General features: G+C 35.8%; 1 protein-coding gene across 4 annotated transcripts in view; it reads left to right on the plus strand.

The window, feature by feature from the left end:
* RPS6KA3 (ribosomal protein S6 kinase A3) overlaps nt 1-19,213 on the plus strand; it is a 72,469-nt gene extending 53,256 nt beyond the window's left edge. For 3 of the 4 annotated variants that reach the window (XM_021409030.1, XM_021409025.1, XM_021409022.1), the window contains 9 exons: nt 750-874; nt 2,762-2,887; nt 4,535-4,624; nt 8,737-8,895; nt 12,200-12,361; nt 12,551-12,627; nt 13,587-13,704; nt 14,411-14,551; nt 15,707-19,213. In XM_021409030.1, the coding sequence (XP_021264705.1) occupies nt 750-874; nt 2,762-2,887; nt 4,535-4,624; nt 8,737-8,895; nt 12,200-12,361; nt 12,551-12,627; nt 13,587-13,704; nt 14,411-14,551; nt 15,707-15,829 (1,121 nt within the window). In that variant the 3' untranslated portion in view covers nt 15,830-19,213. The remainder of the gene's footprint in view (nt 1-749; nt 875-2,761; nt 2,888-4,534; nt 4,625-8,736; nt 8,896-12,199; nt 12,362-12,550; nt 12,628-13,586; nt 13,705-14,410; nt 14,552-15,706) is intronic. The other variant, XM_021409038.1, reaches the window with a different exon arrangement.

Here is a 19,676-nt window from a genome sequence, read left to right on the forward strand (position 1 = left end):
AATACTGTTCCTGTTGACTGTATCTTGTTCTTGCAGGTTTTGCTGGGCTAAATGGATACTCAACGATTAATATTCCGTAGTTCATAAAAGTTTTTGTGCTCTTGAGTACTAATATAACGTGAGGGACTATTGAGTTGTCCTATGTAAAAATTAAAGGAATCCTTACCAACAAAACATACAGATAAATTCAATTTTCCTATCTAAACCCAAATAATCACTGTTAATTTAAAGATTATTCATGTCTGTCTCTTGAAACCAATACCCTATAGTTTCATTTAATTTTTGATGGTGACCTTACATACTACGTATATATGGAAACTTAGTAATTTCAGACTTTGGGTAGTAAAGTTGCTGTCTCGGAGCAGTCTGATTCTGCATAGTTTGACAAAGACCCATTCAGAGTAAGAATTTCTATCATGTCTTTAGAAATTTAGAGAGTTACCAAATTTAAGTACTCTTTCTCCCTAAATATGCTGCTGTATGGAAATATTTTTTTGCAGAGTACTGTTTTTATATTATGAAATATTATCTGACAGTAATACGATCTTTGTAGCATTTGAATATCTATTGTGGCTATAATTAGTATGTGGAAATAATCCAGTACTTGTACTTTAGTACTGAAAAATACTTTATACAAATTGTAGCTTGTGCTTTACAGAATAAAGTTATGTTTTGCTCTTCAGTGTAGGCCTAACTGCACCTCTTCATTTTAAAAACTATGCTTTGTAAGTAGATGACATGTTTTTCAGATTCGCCTGGTATTCCACCTAGTGCTAATGCACATCAACTTTTTCGTGGATTTAGTTTTGTAGCTATTGCATCAGATGATGAAAGCCAATCAATGCAGACAGTTGGGGTGCATTCAATTGTCCAGGTGAGTACTTCTACATAACAGGGGGGGAAAAAAAGTCAATTATGTAGCATTATCCTTGCTTGGTTTCTTTCATTGTAAAATGAGGTACTGTGACAATGTCATTATCAGCTTTATACAATAAAAGTAAGGATCGGATTATTTCATTCAAGTAAGATCTGTGAAAGTGCAGGACCTTTTTCATTTCTGAGCATCCATGAGTGTGAGCAGGCTTCAACCCATAAATGAAAACATTCTATCCTCTGAACTGTAGTTATTCTTTAATAGCGAGCCATGATTATGTGGTGAAGAGGAATATAGGCAGCTTCATTGTTTTGTCCTGTGGCCCAAAATATTGATTCCTGTGGTGCCGGTAGGAAGCACTGGAATACAATTGTAAATTCTGCCTAGATGTTGTGGACTGCTGTGTATTTTAGCACTAGGAATATATTCAGCCTCTCCCAAACCAGTTTAAATTAGATGTGGTACGCTGTGACACTTGGTGGCTGTTTGTTTATCTTATAGTTCAGTGTTGCAGTACACACAAGCTTTGGCTTCCTGCTGGTTTTAGAATGACTCCAATAGTGTCTCCTACATTCGTAATTGTGAGGTTGTTAATTTTAGTAGCCTAAAGCGGCTGCTATTTTTATACGTTCTCCTACTTCCGGTACTGCTTATTTTTGGACAACAAAGCTTTGGCTAGGTGCAGTCCTGTGTGAAACAAGAAAGAGAGCTTCATGCTTGAATGGGGGAGAGGAGCGCCTTGCCTCCTTGTAAGACTGAGGTCATTCTAAAAGCATGCACTGGGCAGTTTGCAGTCAGCAGGATGCAAGCAGATGCATGTACAGGAAAAAAAAAATCACTGAGGAAAACTAACTGGTGGCCTAAGCTGTGGTGAAAACTTCTTACTGGTGTTTAAGTAGGAATAAAATGGTATGTGGTGTGATCAGGTTTTCTTATATTTTCACTGCAGGGATGTCTTGTGGCTGGGTAGCTTTTATTTCTTCAGTCTTTTTACTGTGTCTAGAGTAGTTGTAACATGCTTGCTTGTGCACATTACCTGTTTCACTTGTAACAAAATGTTAAATTTCAAGGGTTCTTAGATCCTCTTTTATTCTAAGAAGCTGTTTGATTTGGTATGCGTGTCAGTATGACTTCTGGTCCAGAGGTCTTGCTAAGTTACCAAAAGCTTCACCGTGCTCTTTCTTTCCCACATACTTTTGTGGATGACGTTCTTTCTCTTTGTACATGGTTTCCTTCTCTTGTAAAAGTCTCTCTCTGGTGCTTTTCCTCTGTGCCCCTCAGCCACTTCCTCACTTATATTTCCTCTTTTCTCTGCGGCAGGATACCCAGATGGTTTCCTGCAAATGCTTTGCATCCTTTGCACAAACTCCTTATACCAGAAAGCCATTTCCTTCCCTTACAAAATTGGAACACTTCTCCTTTATGCTCTTAATTTCTGTAAAAGGATTTTTGATTGTTGTTCCATGAAATTTGCAGCTAATCTAATCATCTTGAATAACACCTGAAATTTCTAGCTGACATTTCACATTTAAAGAAAACTTTAACACTCATCTATTTAGATGATAGAAACAACGCTTTTTTATCACTAACTGTAGCCCTCTGATCTTCTTTTGTCTGAGATATTCTATCCATAAATAAATGAATCCGCGACCAGAAAAACATTGCATTTTCGGTTTGGAAAGTACAGTGGGCATCATTTACGATGTATCTAATCTATAATTGATCTTATACTAACATCAAACAGAAGGTATTGTCTATTGAAAACACTTTAACCTAGTATAGCCATCAGTTTAAAATTTGAAGCAAATGACTAGGAATTCAAAAACTTAACGTAAATATCAGTTATACGTTTAGAATATTGATCAATTGATAATGTTATTTTGGTAGCAGTTGCACAGGAACAGCATCCAGTTTACTGATGGATATGAAGTAAAAGAAGATATTGGAGTTGGGTCTTACTCTATCTGCAAGAGATGTGTTCATAAAGCTTCAAACATGGAATATGCTGTAAAGGTAACTGCTCTGTTATAAAACAATCTTTTTAGGATTTAGTGTCATAAATATAGAGCATCGTAGATTTATTTACCATAGAGAACATATAATATTAAAATAATTTTCTTAATAAAGATTTTAAATGTAAATATGAATTGTACTACTCAAGCAAGCAGAATAATTACTAGCAAATTTTTATATAGACTATATTTACATATAACTATATTGTTATAGTTTTGTTATCTGTATGCTGATTTGGGTGGTGAAAAGCAATCTTCAGTCCTTGAAATGTGTGTAATTACAATAAAATTCATGGGAGCTACATGATTACTTTTAGTAGAAAATATACGTGGAAAAGGTAACGTTTCTTTCCATCATTTAAAAAGCTATAGTAGATTGCTTTTATTTAAAAATAAGTATATACGGAGGTTTTTTGCTTCTAAAGCAGATTGATAAATTGTTAGATACATAATTCTATCAGGCTTTGTAGTAGTTCTTTGAAGACGTTAGCTTCTTAATTGCTGTAATCAACAGAATCACAGAAGGGCAATAAGAAGTCTGTTTATATTGTCTTTCTACGTAACGCTGTGGAACTGGATAGTTACTAAACAGACGTGGATCAGCAGACTTCAAAAGCAGAGGGGAAAAAAAATGCTAATCCCATGCTACGAAGTAATTATTTTCTTGAATTGTTGAACAATTCACTACTTGCGTATAAAATGCAAAGATGAATTCAGTATGTTTTGCTGTATCCTTGCACTTAATTTCTCTACTGGAAAGTCTCCAAACTCAATTTGGTAGTTACGTACTTGTAATTATCCTGGTTCTAGCCAAGAACAGCTATTACTTCTGTTCTTGCAATTTAGAGTAAGTTCATGAAACTGGAAGAAAAGCACTGGCATCAATTTTCTAAAGCTGTAATATTTATTGTGAAGATTGCTTTGCTTTTCTGGTGCCTCTGTTGTGGCTTTTTTCCCTCAAAGAATCATGTGGAAAAAAAGAAGAAAAAAAAAATAGCATCCAGTCTGTTAGGATGATGGTAGCAGAAGAGCATTAGGATGCCAAGAGGAAGGAGGAGTGAGATAAAGAAGACATGAGAGGGAAATTCCACAGTTCAGAAGGAGAAGAAAGGAGAAGGACTTTTATAAGTATATGAAAAAGAATACTTAGTAAATAGAGCCAAATAATGTTTTGTTTGTTTGCGCACGGAACACTTCAGAGCCTGATAGCAAGCCTTCAGAAGTTCATTAAGAACTTTCATAGAACACTTGTCTGAATTAACTTGGAAATCTTTTTTTTCTTATTTTTGATTCCTTAACGCTCCTTTCTTTTGCTGCACTAAATATTTGTTTCAGATCAGCTTTTGGAAAATCAGTTCATTAGCATCATCAAACGGGCATCTCATGTCAAGTTAGGAACTTCCTATTTTATTAAATGATGGATGACTAATGTCCCATCCACCGAACTGCCTTGTTTAATTTATTACAGTCTGAGGGATCAGCATTCCTTGCTGTATCTTGCTGTTCCAATTTAACTTTGGTTTTTTTCGTTCCATACCCTTTGTCAACAGTGATAAATATTGCTTATGTGTTTCTGATAATAAGCACACCAGTGTTGCACTATATAATATTCACAAAAAGACGCTTACATATCTATTTGTTCTTACAGATCATTGACAAGAGTAAAAGAGATCCAACAGAGGAGATTGAAATCCTGCTGCGCTATGGACAGCATCCAAATATTATTACCTTAAAAGATGTAAGTGTTGTTTTGAAGACATTGTTTAGTGCACTATAATAGCATGCAACTTTTTAACTTGAGAGATGACAAACTACATGTTTTAGGCTTATTGATTTTCAGTAACTCAAATTTAAGGTTTAATTTGATTTAAGAATCAAATTGTTATAATACAACTTACTCAACAGAATTCAGTTTCTACTGGAATTGCTCGCTGTCATCTTTTAAAGAAGTTTGTATTTTTATAGAGTGTAATCTTAAGCCGTCAAACAGTTCATCCCTGAAAAATCCTAGTACAGAGGACTTGATGTTTGAGAGAGCATAATACTCAGCTGTTTTCCTGAACAGTAATAAGTATTATCTAGTGTAGGGCAAAATCTCCTCATATCTGTGGTTATCACTTTTGTTTACCAAGCATCTTTACTTAGTCTTTATATAGAGGCGTGTGTCAAGCTATTTTTTCCTGTATTATATTTGTGGCTATGGAAATGCTTCAACTACAAAACACGAATAACAGAACTTGAGAGGTAGAGTTATTTCATAGTGAGCACTAGATTCTGATGATCTAAGAGAAAAAGAAAATTGGATTTCTCTTTAATGATGCATTAAAGAATTTAAAAATTTAAAAATATTCTGGTCCTAAAAAGACAAACCTCAAGCAGAACAGAGCTAACCATTTCCAGAAAGCTAAGCTCAGCTGAAAGCAGATTCTCAGGTATTTTGAAGTCTTTAAAACAGTAGCCTATAAATATTATGGAGATGAGTACTAGAGAACTCTGCATAAAGTTTATCTACAGTAATTTTTCTCCACTTTTTTTGATATTGTGCGTTTTGGCCCATTCTTGGGAGAACAAAATAAGTCATACACAAGCTGCTCCACCATGGAGCTTACCTTATTGCAAGTTGGATATTGCAGTTGCAGCCCCGCGTTCTGTTTGCTCTGCTTCGTACAGTTGTACGGTTACGCTAACAGAAAGCTTCTGTGTTAGCATGGAACCTGCATCAGCGTTCTTATTGCTTTTAGTGCTGTATGCTGTGCTCACGCATTAGTTTATGAGAGATTATGTTACTCAGACAGGAAGACAAATGCAGGGATTACTGTGGGTGCTTATCTGATGAATATATATATATTTTTTTACTGAGAAGAGAGAATCCCAGGCAGCCTTGAAAAGTTGCCTGTCACACCAAATCTTTCTACTTTGTGATTAATTCTTCATCGCGGTCAGTCGTCTTCCAGTAGGAGCCATCTTTCATTCAAACCAGCAGTAATATACAAAGTGCAAGGAGTGACTACAAAAAAGCCTTACGCCACAGAGGAAGAGAAAATTGGCTGTAATTTTCAATTATTTCTACCTCAGAGCAACTCCTTAGGCAAACTATGGAATTATGTCCAGTGTAAAGAAAGAGGCATAGGATTCATATGCATTAGGAATTTGTGTAATGTCCGCTACTGCAAAAATTTAACATTGTCTTATTAAATGCATGGTGCAAATTGCTTGTATGTGCCAAACTATAGCGGTATGCTTTCAGAGGAAAGAATAAGGAATATTTGGCCATCAGACCTCAAACTCATTGAGAACATAGTATGTTATTATACAAACAAAACATAATTTTGATTTGACTCAATTTTTCAGTCAGTTCCACCCCAAAATTTAAATGTTTCTATTTTGAAACTCTGAAATAAGATACTTTGGCATTTAAGTGCATGTCTTGGAAAGAATTATTCTGTGAGAAATATTTTTTTTTCTTTTCTTGTCTTCCAAGAATAAATGCAGTTATATTTGAATTTAAATGAAGATGGACATTTTCACTTTTGTTTGGCCTTTATGCCATTTAATTGTGAAGATATTTGCATTAAAACAATGGATGCTCAGAAAGCCAATTTTTTTTTTCAATGTAGGCTTCTCTAGGGTGTTCCTTCTTTTTTGTTACTAGTGGTCTTTTTCAGGTACACAGCATATAAACAAAAGAAGGAGCTATACTTTGCTATATTAATGTCCTTCTTACCTGATATCCTATCTCTGACAGTGCCAGTAGTGAGTGTAAGAACTGAGAAAGCGCAGAGCTTTCAATGGTCCATTGCCTAGGAACTTCCTGTGCCAGACCATTATATATATTTTACACTATTTTGCCTTTTAGTTACTATTATGTAACAGAACTTTTGATCCATTTTGAGTTATTTAAAGCATTGGCTGAAGAATCTTTTAAGAAACTTTTTGAAGACCTGAAAACAGCTTATCCAGTCTTCCTGCTCAAGTGCTTATTCCCGACTTCTTAAAAAAAAAAAAAAGAAAAAGAAAAACCTCCAAGTATGTCTCTGAAACCTTATTTCACTTTATGAAAACTGTTCTCTCTCCATGATATAATGATTTTATTCATGTGCCTATATCATGTTGTTTTTACTATGTTTTTTTCCAATTTGCTTGGTAGAGAAGATATACTGACTCATCTTCGGGGTGTCCCAAGAGTTAATTTTGAAAACTGCCATCACGTTTATGATCTCAACATAATACTTTGCACCTGACTGTGAAGGAAACCTCACAGAAGCATTTATTCAATACAAACAGCTTCCTGGGATTAAACTGGTTAGAGATATCAGGGCAAGGAGAGATGTTGAGGTGCGCATTTTTTTTTTTCAGGCAGATAAAACTAGAATAGGCTAGCAGTTGGAGCAGCCAAAAGCAAACTTGCTCAGATGTCCCTCTGCAGTGCTGAGATGTGATGAGTGTGCTTCATAGCACCAAAGAAACAAGCTTGTGTCCTCATGCTTTACCAGGCTTAAATGGAGCATGCCTATTAAATATATATATACACACCATTTTAGTATTTAGAACTATATCATCCGATGTTTTAATCCTGTGCAATATTTAAATTTTTCATATAAACGTGTTCAGATGATTAGTCACTTACATTTAATAGGGGGGAGATTACTATTAAATGAGAACTTTAAAAACCAGTCATGTCGTCATCTTAAGGTCATAAGCTTGTAAAAGGCTGCAGAATTACCTAATGCTCTTCCTCTTGTTTAAATTGATGAGAAAATAATCCTTTACTAAAGAGAACAAAAACTTTTAAGCCAAGAAAAATTCAATTTTCAAACTGGAAGCAAATTGCAGTTATTCCAAGTATTAACTAGCATGTATTTACCAGACAGTTTAACAAAGAAATCGGAATGAAAACTTTCTTAATTTAGCTGTTACCTATTCCTAAATGTATTTTGCTACAACATGGATAATTGTTTTTATTTAAACATAGCTGGTTCTTACTTCACACATCTTACAGAAGAGAACAATTCCAACATCACCAAGAAAAATAGGATGAAGTAATGATAGGGAACGGAGTCTGTAAAATGTTTCATTTCATCAAAAACCAATTTCTGAGTTAATTCAAAACCCCAGCAAAGTGGAATGAAATGCTTAAGCATGGCTTAAAATGTGTTTTGGAATAGTTCAGTCTGTAGCGCCCCCTGGTGATACTGTAAATTATTTTTTAATTATTGCCAAAGAAGATGAAAGCCAGGCAAAAATTAAGAATTTTTCTATAATTAAAAGCATAGACTAAAATGTGTATATTGATTATACTTAGGTATTAGCTTTATGTGCAGGGCATTGTGTAAGTTGTAGGCTTCTAAATAACAGGTTTGTGTCAAGACTGGCCTCAAGCAGTCAGCGTACTCTATTTTTTTTTATCTCACTGTTTATTTGCAATGGCCTTTTTCTCATTGCAGTGTAGTGCAATAAATGCTTCTAGAATTAGCTCTAGTGTTGCTTCATCAAATTAGATTCTTTTTTTTCCCGGTTTATCCTGTATCTTGTTTAATTTATTTCAGCAAAACTATTTGGCGGAGAACTACAAGTTTATTCATATCTTTTTATCTTGAAATATATGCATGACTGTTTTTTCTGTTATTTCATTACTGTAGTACCTTTTTTTGTTTATTAATGTTTATTTCTGAAGATGACCAATGTTTTCTGAATAGTGAGTAGAGTGAGAGATATGAGAAAAGTAATTGAAATGACTTCATTGAAATGAAAAAGTTCTGTGAGTGTTCCTGCTCTATTTCTGTGTGTTTCATGGAAGGATAACGAAGAAGAAATATTTCAGAAGTTTACTTCTTTATGTACTTTTTCCAGGTATATGATGATGGAAAATACGTATATGTAGTAACAGAACTTATGAAAGGAGGGGAACTGCTGGATAAAATACTTAGGCAAAAATTTTTCTCAGAAAGAGAAGCTAGTGCTGTTCTGCTCACAATAACAAAAACTGTTGAATACCTCCACGCACAAGGGGTAAGTTTTCACCTCAGAAGATCCTTCTAATGTTCTTCTCTTGCAGTAATATATACCTATATCTTTATATGTTCTCGTATGCAGTAATTCAGTAACTTCTGGTAAATGATAGCATTGCAGCAGGACTTTTTAGTTGAAATTATAACGTTCCTCATCAATTGAGTACGCGTCCAGGTGGCAGCGATGGTGCAATTGTTTCTCTTGTCCTTCATGCAGAGTTTGAGCAATTCTGTGGAATATTCAGAAAATGATGAATAGGATATAAGAAGTAAGCCAAGAAGTGGTGCTAGGACCAGTGCTGTTGCTTAGACCTAGTAGTATAGTCCCAACCCCATGCTGTGATAGACTCTTAACATCCATCAGTTTTTACCAATTACTCCTGTCGCTTCTTTCATTTTTTGTTTCTGAAGTTTGACTTGTAACTCCTCCACCATAAGGTCAGGAAATTGTAGTAAACTTAAAGAAATTAATTTGGAAATAGAGGAAGTAGTTCAGAGATTGAGAAGGCAAGTGTGGCGATTGCATGGCAAGAATGACCAGGTATGTTGCATTTTTTGAAGTAAACAAGAAGGGGGGATGGTAGAGAAAAGGCAGAAAGCAAGGTTGCGAGGAAAAAGACAAGTTCATAACACTTAATGTTATTATCCAAGAAAAGAAGTTTCAGAATGGATAGTACTTAAATTGTTTTAAGAAACACGTAATAGTTCAGCATGCTTTTCTGGGGAGCTCTTATTTCAGAAAATTTATGGTCCAAATTACCTGGTCCATCCTACTGTGCAGTCCATCACTTCATTTAAGCACTTGTTTGTGAGTAGTTTTTTGAGCCTATGTGCACTAAGAATCTTTGCCTAGCAGTGTCCATTGCGAAGTGTGAGTAAACCCTAACGCCTTCTGTGTGGTTCCTTCTAACCACACATGGACAGAAAAGGCCCAGTGTCTTCATGTCAAGGAGGGTATTTTAGGGGCTTCTGATCATTTGTGTTTACTACAGATGCTTGTAAATACTGACATTTTTAACTTGCATTATATCATATGTTCTTTCAAACTTCTGGAAATTTTTGCATTTCCTTACTTTAAAGACACTTCAATGTAAAAATTGGCCAGGTATGTAAGTAGTGAGCTCTTTGGTAGTCATTCTCAGCTACTGAGAATTCACAGCTCTAGCTGTGGTGGACGCTAGAGGAGCTCATTTGAATATGGTATTAGTAATCTGAACAGATTCAGAATCCGTGTGTGGTCTCTGCAACCCTTCCTAGAGGGATCTCCTCATGGACATGCAAAGGATACTTTTGAGCTGAAAACTTAACTAAGCAAGTAAAGAAATCTTCCTCTTCGGGTTAAGTAATAGTACCAACTCACTCATTGTAAAAGTATTGTGGCTTGTGTACAATGGCTGAGGGCTGGCACAACAGACATAATGAAAAGCACAAGCAGGAAGTATTGTGTCTTGGAGCAAAATAATTCTGCATGCTGGTAATGAGTGACATTGATAATCAAAAACACGATGCTAGGAAATAAAGAACTGGAATGCTGGAATGTCCTTCATATTGTTTTGCTGCCTTTTGCTGTAAAATAAAATGTCATTTCTGGTTGAAATGTTAATCTACACAATGTGACATCTCTTTAAAATTCACCTTTGGGAAAGCAGCATTGTACAAGAAGGTACTTTAAAGCAATATATATATTAAAGAATATTTGTAGGATTTGGATTTAAACTAGGCTGTTACTCTTTCTTGCACTTAATTGCTTCCCTTTATTAAAAAAAAAAAAAAACAGTCTGTAAAATCCACAGTTCTGGGCTGCCTTTATTGCCCGCTTCTCCTCTTTAGGATTTATTTGAAAAACAAACAAGAACAACTAGAACAAAACTATTTTCTTCTGTCTCTTGGAGCAGTAAGGGATGTTTTGTTCATTAGGTAGAGGAAAAAGATTTCTGATCTCCAGAAAATGAGGCTGTCAGGAGTCGGTTCTTTCATACACTGGCATGTCAAGCCACGTTCCCCTGAGTGTCTGCCAACTCTAATTCTTTCTTAAAGTTTTTATTTTTCAGCTTCGAAGATGCTTATTTCTGTAATTTCAAGTATTTTCGTAAATCTTAAGTTTCAAAGTTTACGCACTTTAAAAAGTCTCTAATTAGACTCAACTCTGCTTAGTGGCTGTACAATCTGCAGACCCTCTGCAGTCTTTTCCTACTTCATCTTGTATTTCCTGAAACATTGCTAGCATATAGCTTGTAATTCTGTGTGTCCTTACTTCTAGGAATTTTGGTTTTTTTTCCTCATTCTAATGTGATTATACTCTTAAAATTTCACCACAATCTTTTCCAAGAGCAAGACAAGTCTTCTATTTAACTTTAACCTTGGAGAGCTGTGTTTAATATTAATTAAATAGATAAAAATAAGACGGAAATATTAAGGCCTTCCTAGTAGATTTATTTAAATTCTCAGTAGAAGTTTAAATCCATTATATGGCTTAGAGCCATATGTACTCCTCTCTATACAGAGGGCTGTGTCTCTTGAAACCTTAAGGTAATTCGTCTTGTGCAGAAGATAGAATGGATATAACATGCCGTCTGATTTCAATGACTGTCCTTGCACTTCAAGAGTTTTATTTAGGCAAATTATAACATAGCTTCATATAAGACTGGGTTCATTCTTCTAGAACTTCAGCAGATTTTGCAGTTTTTATCAAGTGTTTTACATCTTGAATACATAAAAAGCAGGCATTGAGAAGCCAGTATAAGCTTTTATGAAATGTTAGTCCATTTGGAGACTATAGTATTCTATATTAAAATTCCTCCTCAGTCAAGCTGTAGGTGTTTGCACTGAGATTATTCAATTCAGATAATCTAAATTATAGAAAGTTACTCCAGCAGTAACTGCTATGTAGTTATGTGACGAGTAATGCTTCAGTAGCTACAGAAATCCACGATTTCAAAAGATATTACTAGCCAGAGTTCCTGACCTAAGGAGCTTTATAGGCATGGTATGCATCTTAAAATAAGAAATGCATGCAAACATTAAAACAAGTCATCTTGAACTGTCTGTGTGTAGTTTGTTTTTGGTGGGTTCTCCTTTTTGTTGAGGGGTAGAATGAAGGGGAGGTGAAGCTTCCAAATCAGATTTTCACTACCCCAGATACCACAGTCAGAATGCCATAGTCGATATTAGAAGCTGGAAATTGGACAATTATTACTGATGGTAGGTATGAAATTAAGTAGAATAGATAATTATAATAGAAGAACCTTTCCTGATTTAAGCTTACTGTATGTCATGGCTTGTTTTGTGTTGCTTTTTTTTCCTAGGTTGTCCATAGAGATCTGAAACCCAGCAATATTCTCTATGTGGATGAATCTGGTAATCCAGAATCAATTCGAATTTGTGATTTTGGCTTTGCAAAACAACTACGAGCAGAAAATGGCCTTCTGATGACTCCATGTTATACAGCAAATTTTGTTGCACCAGAGGTAAATACTGAGATAGCTTATATGCCTTGACTACTTTTGATGGGAACACCTAGTTAGATGTTTGTTTCATTCTTCTGCAGCAAGTGAAATAACTGCAAAAGCATTTAAAAATCTGAGATCTTGGTGTTTTTTTAGCAAAATTAAAGCATTTCTAAGCATTTTTTTTTGAAAAATATTTGTCTTCCTCAGGTTTTAAAGAGGCAAGGTTATGATGCTGCGTGTGACATTTGGAGTCTTGGTGTTCTGCTTTATACTATGCTTACTGGGTAAGGGTTTTTTGTTTGTTTGCTTGCTTCCTTTGCTTTATAATAGCAAACAAAAAGAATAATGAATGTGAGCCCACTATGACTAAGTTTCTAGCAGGGCACTGATTAATCTCAGTTACAACTCCAGGGGAAGTTAAATATGCTTCACCTTTAGTAAAATCCCAATTTGTGGGAACTGACGTCTCGTCTATTTCAGGTGCTTAACTTCTGCTTTATTGTGATTTAGGAGTAAAAACTTTTTTTTTTCCATGAGAGAATTAGAATCATAGAATGAGCTAGGTTGGAAAAGACCTACAAGATCACCTAGTCCAACCATCCACCTAAAACCAACAACCCCACTAAACTATGTCTCCCAGCGCTATATCTAAACATTTCTTGAACACCTCCAGGGACGGTGACTCAACCACCTCCCTGGGCAGCCCGTTACAGTGCCTGACCACTCTTTCAGAAACGTAGTATTTCCTAATGTCCAGCCTAAATCTCCCCTGGTGCAACTTGAAGCCATTCCCCCTCGTCCTGTCACTAGTTACAAGAGAGAAGAGGCTGACCCCCAGCTCACTACAACCTCCCTTCAGGTAGTTATAGAAAGCGATGAGGTCTCCCCTGAGCCTCCTCTTCTCCAGACTGAAAAATAGCTGATTAAACAGCATATATTTTGTAGGAAATGCATTGCAAGTACAATTGCAGTGCTTTAAGGCATAGTTGTGAAGAAAATTCAGCTACTGGATAGTTTGAAGTGATGCACTTAAAATATAATAAATGCAATAGAAATACATGTATATATGAAAAAGAGATGATTTGTATAAAAGATGATAAATAACTAATTAAACAATAGTTCCATGAGTTCAAGAGATAGCAAGTGCAACAGCAGCGAAGTAGGTTGTTTTATGCTGGATTGTTCTATTCATCTTTTTCTTTTTCTATCTTTAAATATCTTTAAAAATTGTTTTGTTATATAGCTACACTCCTTTTGCAAATGGTCCTGATGATACTCCAGAGGAGATTTTGGCCCGAATAGGTAGTGGAAAATTCTCTCTGAGCGGTGGCTATTGGAACACTGTTTCAGATACAGCTAAGGCAAGTATATTTCTTTTGTTCTGTGAAGGATAAGAAATAGACTTCAATGAAATACATTGCTGATAATGTATATATCACATCATATATGATAAATATTATCCATTATTTTTTAACTACTGAGCTGATTTTTATATGCTTAGAATTTTTTCCGTTTATGATCCTTTCATGTTTCAACAGTTACTTGCATGTAGGAGGAGAATGCCTTATACTTCAGTTGCTAAAAAGTGTCCTTAAAAATATGGTATATTTTCATACATGTGCAATCATCTGTGTCAAGAAATGCTGTAATAAGACTTGATGAGGAAATATGACATTCAAAAATTTTCTGTTTGGGCTAGTTCTTCAGAGTTACCCAAGACAGTTCATCTCATACTCTTTCATTAGGACTTGAGCAGTTTGTTCTCTTTAGTACTAACATTTAACCTTCAGCTTGCACAGTTGTTAAAAGACTGCTGGACACTGGTAAGAAATACAAGGGGAAGGATCATCTCTATTTTCTGTCAGTTCTTTTTCACTTGTGTTGCCTTATGGCCATTAAGTTGCATAACTGAAGGACACAGCGTTAGCATTGTCAGGCAGCTTTCCATCTGCTTCAAAATGATGTTATGAACAAATGTTTATGCTACTAAAAGTTTTCAGTGTAGAACTGTTATCATCTTTAAAGCTGCAGTGTTACTTACATTGACTCCTTCTATATTATTGACAGGACCTTGTTTCAAAAATGCTTCATGTTGACCCACATCAAAGACTGACTGCAGCCCAAGTTCTTAGCCATCCCTGGATAGTTCACTGTGACCAGTTGCCTCAATACCAGCTGAACAGGCAGGATGCTCCCCATTTAGTGAAGGCAAGTAGATATTTGTTCATCGTACTGTTTGGCCAAAATTAGAGTAAACAAAAGGATTTTTTTAATTATTGTAGCACTTTTTCTTTATGTATCTCTTAAAAGTTATGACTACAGATTGCTTTCACAGTAATCTTTTAACATATAATAACATAACTCATTTGCTGTGAATAAATCTAATGCTTGAGAAAGACTTCTGGTTTTCATAGATTTTAAAGTTATTATGCTTAAGCTGGTCAGCTTATTTTCCTTAAGAAACGAGGATAGAAATCATTTTTCTGATTGTTAAAATGTTGATAGGGAATATAGGGAGCTACAAAAAATGGTTTAACTACTTCTAAAGTTTTAGAGAAGCTTGTCATTGACTAATGGAAAATAAAATAATTCACAATCACAGTATAAGATAGAGAAGGTAAGTCAAAATGGTAGTATTACTATGGTATCTACTCCATACTCCATGGTCTGAAGCGTGATTTGGTTTTGATCATGTTATACCTTCTCACTTTGAAGGAGCTATAACCAAAATAATTTAATTCTACTCCTCTGTATTCCACTGTACCTTTGATCTGACATTAAAAACAAAAGCAATCTGTCAAGCAACGTAAAAGGAAAATATAATTAACATTCCCTCTGAGTAAGTTATTAGGAATCCCTGACATCCAAAATCACAAGTGGAAAGGGGAGCAAGTTCTGATCCCATGGCTCACAACTTTGAGTTTTTAAAAGCCAGAAAAATGTGCAGAATAACGTGTGTGACTTTTAAACATTTTGTTGAAAATGTAAATGATTATGTAAATTACAAGCAGGGACAACCCACTGGTGGGATTTCATTCCCTAACTATCTCATACAGAATGGAGAGAGAATTTAGTTTTCCAGTATTTCTTATACATTCTGGGTTTTGTTGTTTGTTTTGTTTTTAAATCAGGATGTAATCACTTCGGGTTGATCTGAAAATTATTTATTACACTACAAAACTCGCACATAACATTGCTGTTATTTGAGTAATGCAGCGGCGTGTTTCTGTTTTGTAGGTGAAAATAAGAGTGGAAGTTAAAACTTGTTGGCAGTTTCTGACACTTAATGCTGTGTGATCTCTAATGTGAGTGATGTACATAATGAACTCTTCTTGCTTTTCCCCTCTCACGTTCTCACAACAGGGTGCAATGGCAGCAACTTACTCTGCTTTGAATCGTAATCAGTCACCAGTTTTGGAGCCAGTTGGCCGTTCTACTCTTGCTCAGAGGAGAGGTATAAAAAAGATTACCTCAACAGCCCTGTGAAGTGACCTCAACCAGATATTGGTACCATGGTATAAGATGATAGCACAAATCATGGCGACAGGTAGCACATATCTGACAGATACCTGCAAGCACACTCTGTCCCAGCTGGTACCTATAATGCTGCTGCTCCTGCTGCTGCTACTGCTTTCATCTATTCTCGCTTTAAACTGTTGATGGCAAGTTACTGATCTTACTGGAGCTTCAAATGGAGTGAAAAGTGGAAACGCAATGAAAACAATCATGTCCACAATTGAATAAACCAGAAGAATTACGAATGCCACCTCTGTCAAAAATACACTGAATAAAGCACTCTGCACCACATAGCATTATTTTTATAAGGAATATTTTTGTCCCCTGAAATATTCTTTGTTACAGGTAGAGATGGACAGTTTATGTTAAGCACTTAGCTTAAACGATCTGTTTATATTAGCACTATATACTTTGTGCCATCCAACATTTTGTATGTTTTTGTAAACAGTTCATGAGCAGCACGTTTCTGTGCTGTTTTCTTTAATGTATACATGCCTTGTTTTACTTAGATATTATTAATCATTTTAACAATTAAGTCTGATTAAACAGTTCACCTGGATTAATCAGTATTGTTGGACAGCTCTAAAAGAAGCCTGACTGTTAAACAGCTATTGAATGTAATACTATGAATATGTATTTCTCCTTGCCTGTGTTTTTTCTACATTTCCATGTTTTTGACGCTGCATGTCACGTTATGAAAATCAGGATGCTGTTTATGGTATTCAAAATTCAAACAGTGGATCTCTCACCATACTATATATACATAGATGATATAACCGAGAGAAAAGATAACTCGTTCCATTTCACTGCCTTTTGTTCCCACCTCCTCCTTTTTACTTTCCCCCGTCTAATTTCTGGACTCAGGAATCATTGCTAAATACTTTCTGATAGAGGACATTTCTATATTGTTTATGCTTATAATCCATTATTAATATTTTAGCTCTATTCTGTCACTTTTGTTTAAGCTGCAGAGGATTTGTTCAATGAATGTTGGCATTATAGAAAAAAGGCAGCGTTGAAGATAAAGCAAAACGTAAGGTCCGCTAGTAAGCCCAGAAAAAGTAGGTTTGGACTGCATTTCTTATTGCAAAACCAATGGCTCCAATGTTCTGTTGTCTTTTTTCTTTTTTTTTTTCCTCAGATCACTTTAATAGCCAAAAAAAAAAGGGAGGAGAATCATCATAATCTGTCTGGGGTTGGAAAGGGTCATTATAATTAACCACAAAAAATTGTCCCAGTCAGATTCTTATATTGCCCGTAATTGTTGAGGAATCACTTTTAGGAACAACGATAGTTAAAATACTGTAGATCTCAGAAATTTAAGCACACAGCTCTTCATGGAAATTAGTATTTTTCCCTTACTTGGTGCTCTAGCACTGAAGTTTCCTTTAGCTGTATGGATGCATCTACCCTTTGTTCAAGAAACATCTTTAACCAGAGGCTGAAAAATGCTATCTTGATTTTTATTTTTATTTTTTTGTTTGACAGTGTCTGCATTTCCAGAGGGATTTAGTAAAAACCTTCTTGCCTTTCAGAAAATGTATTTCAGTTCTATAACTGATTGTAAGTCAGGCATATCATATCCTAGAAACTGCACCTTCTGGAGCTGTTTTAAAATAAGCGTTAACCTGAAGATTGTCACGTCTAGCCAACAAATTATTTAAAATGGGTCCTGTTGGAATGAAGGGATGGCAGTACTTTGTAATGCATCGATAATGGCATTTCAGCTCAGGAAGGAATTTCTCCCATGTTCTCTGTGTGCACGTGCATAAGTAGCTGGCACAGAACAGGCTGAAAGGAAGTATTAAGATGCTTCTCTATTGGCAATGTCTGTTTTAAAATAAGACAGAATCTTCAGTCATTTTATTTCAGCAATATTTTCTGGCCCTCAAGCTCACTGGTCATGAGCTAAACAGTCAAGCAATGTTGACTTCTGCATTTTAGATACCTGAATTCTCACATACACTGATAATTTAGTCTAGACTGTATATAGCAGCACAAGATGGACCTTTACATGCCAGTAAAACAGTTCAATACGTAACAACTTGAGTGAGTTGAAGTCTAGAGCCACTGTATTTTAAGTTATTTTCTAAACCAACGTGGAAATGGCCCTTCTTCACAGGTGATACCTTTTTCAGGCTTGACTCATGCGCTTTAAGTATCTTACCTCTGGTTTTGGAGCCATGCTCACAACTTTCATGTTTTGTTTTGTAGCTGCAGTTATTAGAAGCTACAAAGAAATCCACGCGATGCTTCTTTGAATCCTACCACCTTTCTGTTAGAACTTGAGTGTGTGTGTGAGACACTGTGAATTCACTGCCAGGCTGCTGCTTGGTGCAAAGCTAACACATGACTGTAGGATACCAAGCTGTGGAGAAATAGAAAAAGGAGAACTGCAGATACAGGTGGATTTCCTATGCATAGGTCATCTTTTGTTTGAAATAACCGCTTACTGTACTTGAGAGCATGAGAGAACACGGGGGAGAGAGCAGTTGCAGTAGTTATTAAATGCCGCCTATATCCAGGAAGGGTAAAGTTCTTTATTCATAATCACCGTAACACTGAAAAACTCCTTGCGAGTTTTGCTCAAGAGAATATTTAAAACTTTTGTCTAAAGAGATAAGGGCATAAGAAAATAGATCTACATGTCTGGGTTTGTTTGTGTGTGTGTGTGTTTTGCTTTGTAAACGTGGTGTACCAACTAAAGCTGTGCTTTTCTATTATTGGAAGGAAAGGACTTGATATATGCTGGTCCATGGTAAGCAGCAATGGGTAATAGCTGAATTTTCACTTACAAAAAATGATGTAAATTAGCTTTATCTTGATACTCTTGACCTAATCAAAGGGAAGGTGTACTCATGAGGGATGTAATTATTTTGCAACCGGGAAGGGGGGGGGGAGGGAGCCTACTTAAAACATTTTTAAAAAATGACAAAATCACAGATAAAATATTTTTCTACAGTTCTATACAATCATACTTTATACTAGTTTTCTCAGCATGGCACATGAGTCTAAGGTACTATTCCAGGAGGTCAGGGGTATTGTACCTTATGCGAGACCATTACAATAGCATCTGTTAGATGCTTGGCACTGCTGTCATAATAGAGTTGAAATGCTAGTAAAAAAAAAAAAAAAAAAAAAGTACTGAATACTTAAAATGATTGTTTTATTCAGAGTCTGATCTAGGAAATGTTCCAATCATGTTATTAATGTGTAATTAGAACTGTTCCAGATGTAACTAGGAGCAGTTGTGGAGAGAGATCATTGCTTGTACTCCTGTCCAATGGCAGGTTTTGTAGTCTTCAAAAGAAATCGAGATTTCTACTGCGAATAAACTTTCAAACATATTAAAAATGGCTTTGTTGGGTAATTAATTTAATTAAAATAATTATGTAAGCTGTTACTTGTTCATCACTAATACTGACCCACGCTTGCAGCACCCTAACTGCAAGAGCATATATATAATATGCATATATATTATGTAAGAAATTATAAATATATAAATTTATATATTTACATAAATATATATTTCAGTTAAATGAAAATATATAAATTTATATATAAAAATATCTAAAACCCTGTTAGGGGCAGTCACAGCTCGGCCTTTGTAACAGCTCATCGCTTGTGGCAGCGTTGTCCCACAATCAAAAGCGGGAGTTTCCCGGGGGCGGGCTCTCCCTGCGCTCCCCTATGCGCACAGCCGCGCCCTGGGTTGCCCGGGGCGGAGGCACGCGCCTTCCCGCGCCCGCCAAGAGCCGCGTCTTGCAGCCTCCGATTGGTCGCCGCTGCCCGCCCGGCCAATCGCCCCGCGCCCGCC

Source organism: Numida meleagris, chromosome 1, assembly GCF_002078875.1.
Source record: "Numida meleagris isolate 19003 breed g44 Domestic line chromosome 1, NumMel1.0, whole genome shotgun sequence".
NCBI classification, from domain to species: domain Eukaryota; kingdom Metazoa; phylum Chordata; class Aves; order Galliformes; family Numididae; genus Numida; species Numida meleagris.